Below are 9,606 nucleotides of genomic sequence, written 5' to 3'. Positions count from 1 at the left end.
GTTTTACTATTCTTTCTTTGCATTTTTGTCACTGATTTGTGTTTTTATTTGTATAATATTCATCCATTATTTTGAATTTAATTTATTTCATTCTTTATCACTGATTTTAAAGCTTTCTATATTCCTCATGTAAGCACTTAAAGCTGTACATTTACCTAAGCACTGCTTTATCTGCACTTCACAAATTGTAACCCGTTGTGGTTTTGTAATAATTTGTTTTAAAGTATTTTTCAATTTCCCTTGTGATGTCTCGCTTGACTCATAGTTTATTTAGAAGTGGCTTAATTTCCAAATGTTTGTGGATTTTCTAGATATCTTATTGTTATTGAATTCTAAATTGTTATTGTATGGTTATAAAACATATCCCATAAGATTACATTCTTTTGAAATTAAAAAATTTTGTTTTATGGCCCAGCATGTCTATCTTGGTAAAGGTTCCACAGACATTCAAAAAAAACTATATTCTGCACTTGTTGAGTATGGTCCCTTTACAAATCAATTAGATCAGGTTGGATAAGATATCTTTACTTACATTTTTTCCACTTGTTACATCAATTACTGAAAGAAGGGTATTTAAAAAAATCTCCAAAGATGTGTGTTTGACTACTTTTTCCTTTAGGTCTATTAGTCTTCATGTATTTCGAAGCAATGTCATCCAGAACATATCCATGTAAGACTGTTACTCTTTCTTGATGAATTAATTATTTTATCATAATGAAATATCCCTTTATCTCTGATATTATATCTATCTTAAAGTCTACCTTATTTGATACTAATATAGCTGACATTAAAATTGACCTTGCCATGCTTATTCTTTGCAAAGTATATCTTTTCCCATTCTTTAACTTTCAGTCAATTTGTGTCTCTTTATCTAAAGTGCATTATTGGCCAGGTGTGGGGGCTCATGCCTATAATCCCAGCACTTTGGAAGGCCGAGGAGGGCAGATCACATGCAGTCAGGAGTTCAAGGCCAACCTGGCTAACATGGTGAAACCTTGTCTCTACTAAAAAATACAAAAATTAGCCAGGCATGGTGGCATGCACCTGTAGTCCCAACTACTCGGGAGGCTGAGGCATGAGGATCACTTGAACCCAGGATGTGGAGGTTGCAGTGAGCCGAGATTGAGCAATTGCACTCCAGCCTGGGTGACAGAGCAAGAATCCATGTCAAAATAAATAAATAAATAAATAAAATAAAGGGCATTATTGTACAATGGACATACAAAAGTAACAAGTACCCAGATGAAGAAACAGAACATTAGCAGCATTCTAGAAGGCTTCTCTCTATTCCTTTGCAGCTATGCTTCTAACCCTGTAAGACCATAAAATAGTTCTGTCTGTTTTTAACTTTATATAAGGGAAACCATACAGTATGTACACTTCAGTCTCTGTTGCCCAACATTATGTTTATGAAATTCACTCATGTTATCACATGTTGTTATTGTTTATTCATTTACATAGCTGCACCTCTCCCATTGTATAAATAATGTCACACATTTATTTACAGTTTCTACTGTTGATATGCTTTTGGGTTGTTTCCAGCTTTTGGCTATTATGAAGAGTAGCATAATGAACATATTTCCATATATCTTTTGGTATGGAAAATATATGCATTTCTGTTGGGTATCATTTAAGTTTTTTTCAAGACCTTGCAAACATTTTTCTTTTTTTTTTTTTTTGGCTGAGCACAGGGGATTTTATTGATGGTACATGACAAGGTGGGGCTCCCTAGGCCCTTCCCCTCTTCAAGGGGTCTACATGGAAACTGTGAGGGGAGATTCAGTGTGGCGGGGGACTGAGTGTGGCAGGGACTCCCCAGCAGTGAGGGCCTCTCTCTTCCTCTTGTGCTCTCACTGGGGCTGGTGGTCCAGGGGTCTTACTCCTTGGAGGCCATGTGGGCCATGAGGTCCACCACCCTGTTGCTGTAGCCAAATTCGTTGTCATACCAGGAAATGAGCTTGACAAAGTGGTCATTGAGGGCAATGCCAGCCCCAGCGTCGAAGGTGGAAGAGTGGGTGTCGCTGTTGAAGTCGGAGGAGACCACCTGGTGTTCAGTGTAGCCCAGGATGCCCTTGAGGGGGCCCTCCGACCCCTGCTTCACCACCTTCTTGATGTCATCATATTTGGCAGGTTTTTCCAGACGGCAGGTCAGATCCACCACTGACACGTTGGCAGTGGGGACACGGAAGGCCATGCCAGTGAGCTTCCTGTTCAGCTCAGGGATGACCTTGCCCACAGCCTTGGCAGCGCCAGTAGAGGCAGGGATGATGTTCTGGAGAGCACCGCGGCCATCACGCCACAGTTTCCCAGAGGGGCCATCCACAGTCTTCTGGGTGGCAGTGATGGCGTGGACTGTGGTCATGAGTCCTTCCACGATACCAAAGTTGTCATGGATGACCTTGGCCAGGGGTGCTAAGCAGTTGGTGGTGCAGGAGGCGTTGCTGACGATCTTGAGGCTGTTGTCATACTTCTCATGGTTCACACCCATGACGAACATGGGGGCGTCAGCAGAGGGGGCAGAGATGATGACTCTTTTGGCTCCCCCCTGCAAATGAGCCCCAGCCTTCTCCATGGTGGTGAAGACGCCAGTGGACTCCATGATGTACTCAGCGCCAGCATCGCCCCACTTGATTTTGGAGGGATCTCGCTCCTGGAAGATGGTGATGGGGCTTCCATTGATGACAAGCTTCCCGTTCTCAGCCTTCACGGTGCCATGGAACTTGCCATGGGTGGAATCATACTGGAACATGTAAACCATGTAGTTGAGGTCAATGAAGGGGTCATTGATGGCAACAATATCCACTTTACCAGAGTTAAAAGCAGCCCTGGTGACCAGGCGCCCAATACGACCAAATCCGTTGACTCTGACCTTCACCTTCCCCATGGTGTCTCAGGGATGCGCTGGCGATGCAAAAGAAGATGTGGCTGACTCTCGAACAGGAGGAGCAGAGAGCCAACATTTTTCTTTTAGAATGCTAATATGCACTTTGGAACAATATTACCAGTGATTTGGAAAGGTGCTTTTATTTCTTCATGCATGTCAATAGAGCTCAAGGATTCCGTATCACACAAGCTGTGACTGAGGTTCAAACAGCAAGAGGTCCCCATTACCCACTAATCTTCATATTTACCAGAAACATTCATTGCAGTGTGAAAACTTCCAGAGGGCAAGCTCAATTTTATTAGTGCTGATGCCATAAGTATCATAGATACATATGAGGTGCTAATGATTGCTGGCCTTTAATCGTGTGAATTTAGTGATAACTGGGCTGCCAGTTTGGGGTTGTTCTGCCTAAGTTTAGCATTCTCCAGACCTCCCTGGCTATCTTCCAGGGTTCTAGTGGTTTTATCCTGCTTCTGTATAGGCTGGGTTTTTTAATTCGCAGGAAACACTCTCTTATAAGCTCCATTTTTTTCAGTTGCTAGGCTCTCTCCCTAGCCCATCCAACTCCATTCACGAATTTCAGTGCCAAGAAAAGGGAAGTGTGAAATTCTACCCAGCTGGAGTTGCTCTAACTACACATATCAGATGTCATTAGATGGGGAAATAAGTCCTTGGAGGCCTACAAGTTTGTAGAAAATTCCTAGTCTGGCATTCAAACCTCTCTACGATTTGACTCCCACATAATTTTAACATCATTTCCCATTGGTTTCAATACGTCTTTTTCTGACATAGTCATGTAGCTTCTCTCACCACTTCCAACCCAACAAAAATGCATTTCCACCTCCTTGATTTCTTCATGCTGTTTCTTTTTCCCGGAAAGTATGGCCACATCCCTCCTCCTGTTCTGTCTATTTAAATAGTTCACCTTGATTTTATATATATATATATACACACACAAACACACACTCACACACACATACCACTATGCCTGAGGCACTGTGCTAGGTGTGTTTGAGAAATAAAAATGAATAAAACATGGACTTACTTTTAGGAAACCTTATATTGACGGGGGGACAGGAGAAGCAACATAGCAGAGGGGTAAAAAGGTAATCTCTATGACTGGTAAAGGGAGATACCTAAATAATACCAAGATGACTCTTACACATCTTTCTAGATTAGAGCTAATCAGAAAGCTCTGGTAGACTGAAGCAACCATGTAATTTGCCGGGCACGATGACAAATGAAAATGAGGGGTTCCTTGTTAAAAAAATGAAGACTTCAAAGATGGCAACAATTGAGCTTTAAACCAAGGACAGGGTCCTGTGAGATTGCACAAGTTGCCATTGAAGCCAGCCTCATTATTGGAAACTACTTTAGGAGGATGCAATCCAGAGAATACTTCATGCATCTGCCAGTCTCGAAAGGAGATTTAGACAATCAGTCGAGATTGGGATTGAATTAGTGATGAATAAATAGAAAACTGAGCAAATATCAACAACAAAATAAGACAACTATTACCTCTAGGAAAAAGAAGAATGGGCAGAAAAAGAAAAAGTAATTGTTCATTTTCATAGCTCAGCTGTGAATACTATTTGCATAGTACGTGAGTCAGGGTTCTCCAGAGAAAGAGAGCCAATAAGATGCATAGAGAGGAAGATGTACTCTAAGGAATGGGCTCACACAAGTGTGGGGAGTAGCAAGTCCAAAATCTGCAGGACAGGCCAGCAGACTGAAGACCCAAGAAAAATTAAGGTTGCAACTCAAGTCTGAAGGCAATCTGGAGGAAGAATTTCCTCTTAAGGGGAGGTCAGTCTTTTTCTGTTAAGACCTCTAACTTATTGGATGGGGCCTACCCACATTATGGGGGGGTTATCTGAATCACTCAAAGTCTGCTGATTTGAATGCTAATCTCATCTAAAATATACCTTTATGGTGACATTTAGCCTGATGTTTGACCAAATATCTGGATGCCATTGCCTAGATAAGTTGGCATATAAAATCAACCATCACACACAGTCATAATAATTTAAACATCAAATATTGATATAACCAAAGTTATGACAAATTATATTGGAAAGATGGGGAGGGCAGGAAGTATGCATGTGTGTTTAGTGGGGGTGCTGGAGATAAAAGAAATCTAAACCTCATTGTTCACATAGCACAGAAAGAAATCAAAGGATAATGACAAAGCCAACAAATCAAGAGGAAGCAATACAGCCATGTTTTTAGAGAAAGGGAAGTCAATGCCCGCATGATCAGCTAAAAGAGGTAAAAGGTTTGCCTCTGAAGAGGGCAAAAGGATATAAGGGTATATGAAAATGCTGTTTTCTATAACATTCCATGCAGATATATTTGGCTTTCTAAAATATGTGCATGAATGACTTTGATGTTAAAACATAACTCTTTAAGAAAGGAAAAGACAAAAACAAAACATCCACAGGAAAAGAACAAATCAATTGCAAAACAATAGAAACCAATGAGTGCTAAAATGGAGTAACGGTCATGTTACAAGAATAAAGAGACTCTCTGAGGACTGATTGAGGGATACAAGGAAGACTCCTTAAAGGAGGACTCGCTTACAAGAGTGAGAATTTGCATGGAGAACACATTTGGTAAAGGCATTCTAGGCAGATGTCTTACATGGAGGGCCACTTCCCATGAGTTTTCATTTTTCCTACACAAAAACATACTGGGGGGCCTGTTCAAGTCCCCCCTCATTCATAACATCTTTCTACATCCTACCAGAAAGTTGATCTTTCTTCCTCTAAACTCAACAGCCGATGAAGTTCACCTGAAATCCACCTGGATTGTTTATTAAGTGAATCTTCCTTCCTTGAAAAGATCCCAAGTGTGTTGAAATCAGGATCCTGTGTGATATTAATAATAAAAATAACCATCATTTATTGAGCATCTATTCCAGTCTGGTCCAAGACTAGTGCTCTGAATACACATCACTTTAATCTGACAGTTCCCTGTAATGAATTGTTATCATCTCTGCCCTATGGGTAAGGAATTTGAGGCTTAGAACGTCTATATGACTTGCTGGCTAGGAAGTAGCAGAGATAAGAGATAGGATCAGAATCAGATTTCTTTCTTCTTTGTTTTTGTTTTTTTTTTTTGAGATGGAGTCTTGCTCTGTCATCAGACTGGAGTGCAGTGGCATGATCTCAGCTCACTGCAATCTCCACCTCCTAGGTTCAAGTGATTCTCCTGCCTCAGCCTCCTGAGTAGCTGGGACTGCAGGTACACACCACCACACCCAGCTAGTTTTTGTATTTTTAGTAGAGACAGGGTTCCACCATGTTGGCCAGGATGGTCTTAATCTCTTGACCTCGTGATACTCCTGCCCCAATCTCCCAAAGCCCTGGGATTACAGGCATGAGCCACCGTGCCCAGCCCAGAATCAGATTTCTTATTACAAAGCCCATGCTTTTAACCTCCCTGCCATACTCTATCCCACAACCTCAAACTGTCTGTTTTATTGCTTGCGCTTAGGATAGTATGGACAATGGTGGTTGGTTAAGAGACAGAGCATATGAGCTGTCAGCCATTTGGAAGGTGTCTTGCTGGCCCCTTGCAGAAGTACATGGAGCCACATTTCCATAACCAAGATAAGCTGTCATGGTGACAGAACATTGATCTTCTGACCTTACATATGCATATGATGACACTCACTGTGTGTAAACAGATGTCAGGTTTAAATCAGTCTTGCTTCTTGACACCTTACTTTAAAACAGTAATTATGTGCTCATTTTTGAATATGCAGCACTAGGTAAATTATCTATCTCCACCCTCCTCTCCAAGTTTCAATTTTTAAATATCAATTAAGCGTTTTTTTCTTTTTCCTAAAGAAACTCACAGCAGGAGACACATATGGTAAGGTCAAAACAAAGAGAGCCTTTGTAGAAGGCAGGCAAAAGTAGATTGTAGTGAGGTGGTACCAATTGTGGCAAGAGGGCAGGGGGATGTAGAAAATAAAAATCACAAAAACACAATGGCAAGCAAATGGGTCATGGGGAGAGAATGAGGACTAGCAGGACTAAATGCAGAACATGCAGGCTTGGTCAGATGCAGGAACAGGCATGATAGTGTATGGGAGAACCTAAGAAGTGGTTGCTCAGAGCAGTTAGGCTCTGATCCTTGAGGACTCACAGACTCAGAACCTGCCAACATGAGACTCCTCAGCAGCCCATTCCTGAGACAGGGATGAGGTCCCTAATGATAATGACTCCTCTTCACCCTCCTCCCTTCTTCTCCCACTGGAAGATGCCAATACGAGAGAAGGGGCATCCTCTTGTCTCTTGGAAGAGTAAGGCCCTTGGGTTCAGATCTAGGTTTGAATCTCAGTTATTAGCTATGTAATCATAGATCAACATGCACACTGTCTGAACTATGGAAGATTAACTATGGAGTCTGAAAGGCTGTGCTTTAATTTAATGTTGTGTAACTTTAAGCAAGTTGCTTAACATTTCTAAGCTTAAGTTTCTTCAGCTGCAGAATTGATGTAGTAATTGTGCCTATCTCCTGGTGATGTTATGGTGAATAAATGTAAGGCATGTAAATCCCTTACCATAGGGTCTACCACTAATCATGAAATAATAATTTCCATTATTTAGGACTTTGATGAGTATTCAGCTAGACAAGGATATGTTTGAAGGACCTAGATCAATAAATGACAGTTTCCTTCTTGTTTCTCTAGATGCATTAGTGTTTAATTATGGATGTGAGGTGTCCACTTGGAGCTCTCTTAGATGGGTATTCTGTTGGAGAGGAGGGGCATCTGACCTTGATCATTGGTGTTTTATGTTTGGCAAAGAGGGCAAAAATGGAAGGAAGGGAATCTGACAGACAGAAATACAGACAGACAAACAGTGGGGTGAGATAGATCCAAGTGAGACAAAAGGCACGTGCCCAACTTGAGGACTGAGCATCACAGGAAATAGAGAGATTGTTACCCAGTTGTACCACAGTCACATCAGGATTCTCTATCTCTTCTGCTTGTTCCAGTGGTTTCCATACAGCAAATGTGATTCCATCTCTGCCTTTCCAAACTCTACCAAGCCAGAGTGGATGGGAAGAAGGGGTTCTGCTATCTTGGACATGCTAAGCTCCCTAAAAGATTGACCTAGTAGATGTGCAGGTTCCTCAATAAGCAACCTCTTCTCTTACCTCTGCCTGGTCCTATGCATTACTTTGAACCACCACCTACATTCCAGCACTGCACTGTCCACCTTAGTTCTGAACTACTTGCCAGGGTCTGGACTGCTTCTTTCTTTTTTATTTTGTGTTGTCCACCATGTTCCCACCTGCTGACCCAGCTACTTGCTCCCATTTTCAGCCCTGTCCCCACCCCATTCTACTCCCAGATTCCTGATACACCTTTACTGCTTTGTTTTTGTCCATAAAACAGTATATGTTCCAAGCTCCTCTTCTCTAAGAAGACTCACTTTTCTGGAAAAAAGGAAGAACCACTCACTGTTACTTGCTAATTGAGTAGTACCTTCTTAACTTTTAAAACGACTCCATGTAAAATCCTGAAACGGAAATTCCCCTCTCTGCTCACACCCTGCCATCTGCCCACTAAACATACCTTCTACTAGTTCCCTATGGCAATGCCTCTTATCCCCATGCTCCATCTTCCCTCCTGCCTGGACTTAGCTGCTTGGCTGACTTGCTCATTAACGCTGCTCTTACATGCACCCTGTCCACACCATTGGTTTCCCCAGCTCCATGCAGGTAAACATTGCTGTGGAAAGGCCCAGCAGGAACTGTGCTGCTAGCTCTCCCACTGCAAAGTAGTGCTTGCCCTTAGCTGGGTGTAAAACATTGCCCAGTGCTAGTTAATTCATTTCCCTAACTCATTGTGGTATCCTTTTCTCACGATTGGTCTGTGGCCTATAATTTGGGAACCCTTATTATAAGACATCAAATTACATGACCTCACTGCCTGCCTTTGTCACACAACTAAAATTCATCTGGACTTGTGACAAGTGACTTGTTTTAGCAGTGTAAAAAATACTATGTTGCTTATAGGTTTTGATAAAAATCAACAAAAATATTCAGTGTATATTTTATTATTTATAAATTTTGTGCCCCTATGCATTCTTTTATATGAATACAATTCATAATAAATATTTTTTAAAAGAATCTTCAATAAAATCACTTATTTTGCAGAGGTCCACAGAGAAATAAGGTGTCCAGGACTCTCCCAGACAAGTATGAGATGCCTTCTAGGTACCAAAAGGACAGCCATATGAACAATTATAACCTCCAAGACCCTGACAGAGACACAGGCCCAGAGCCAGGCTTTGCCACCCTGCGATGAAACAGCCATTATCACTTCATAGGCCTTCTCACTGTGCCTCCCTTGGAACCATTTCTGTATGTATTACTTTGCCCATGTAAACTCAGCCCCCTTCCTCCCATGTTCCTGGGTAGAAATGAGAAAGAAGCCGCTAAAAACTTTCTGAGAGTCTGTTAACTGATATCTGCTTTGGAAACCATTTTCTTTCTTCCCAGGCCCACAGTGCTGCAACCTCATGACCCAGGGCTTTCTTTCCACTGAAGGCTACTTTGGGGCCTGGGAGTGGGAAGAACAGTGGCCCCTATTATTCTTTTCTGGGAAAGATGGCTCCTGAGGAAGTGTATGGAGACAGGCCGCAGGGACAAGGCATCTCCTAGGTTTGTGCCTCAGCCCAATTTTGCCTTCAGAAAAGGCTGCC

General features: G+C 41.9%; 1 protein-coding gene across 2 annotated transcripts; it reads right to left on the bottom strand.

Moving 5' to 3' along the window:
- Positions 1–1,664: 1,664 nt before the first annotated feature.
- Positions 1,665–2,951, bottom strand: LOC105521917 (glyceraldehyde-3-phosphate dehydrogenase-like). Of its 2 annotated transcripts, XM_011956270.1 has the most exons (2): positions 1,929–2,951; positions 1,670–1,804 (listed from the first exon to the last, which is right to left on the bottom strand). In XM_011956270.1, the coding sequence occupies exons 1-2, from the start codon at positions 2,882–2,884 to the stop codon at positions 1,780–1,782; spliced, it is 981 nt and encodes a 326-aa protein (XP_011811660.1). In that variant the 5' UTR covers positions 2,885–2,951; the 3' UTR covers positions 1,670–1,779. The 2 variants fall into 2 exon arrangements, with proteins under 2 accessions (XP_011811659.1, XP_011811660.1); XM_011956269.1 differs by having other exon boundaries at positions 1,665–2,951.
- Positions 2,952–9,606: the final 6,655 nt, after the last annotated feature.

The sequence above is a fragment of the Colobus angolensis genome, unplaced genomic scaffold (genome assembly GCF_000951035.1).
Source record: "Colobus angolensis palliatus isolate OR3802 unplaced genomic scaffold, Cang.pa_1.0 Scaffold412, whole genome shotgun sequence".
Lineage (NCBI taxonomy): Eukaryota > Metazoa > Chordata > Mammalia > Primates > Cercopithecidae > Colobus > Colobus angolensis.
The sequence above is the reverse complement of the archived record's forward strand: the minus strand, read 5'-3'. Positions and strand labels throughout refer to the sequence as shown.

Bases quoted from the DNA above. Each gene is read 5' to 3' on its own strand.
- LOC105521917 (XM_011956269.1), bottom strand. From the start codon at position 2,884: ATGGGGAAGGTGAAGGTCAGAGTCAACGGATTTGGTCGTATTGGGCGC.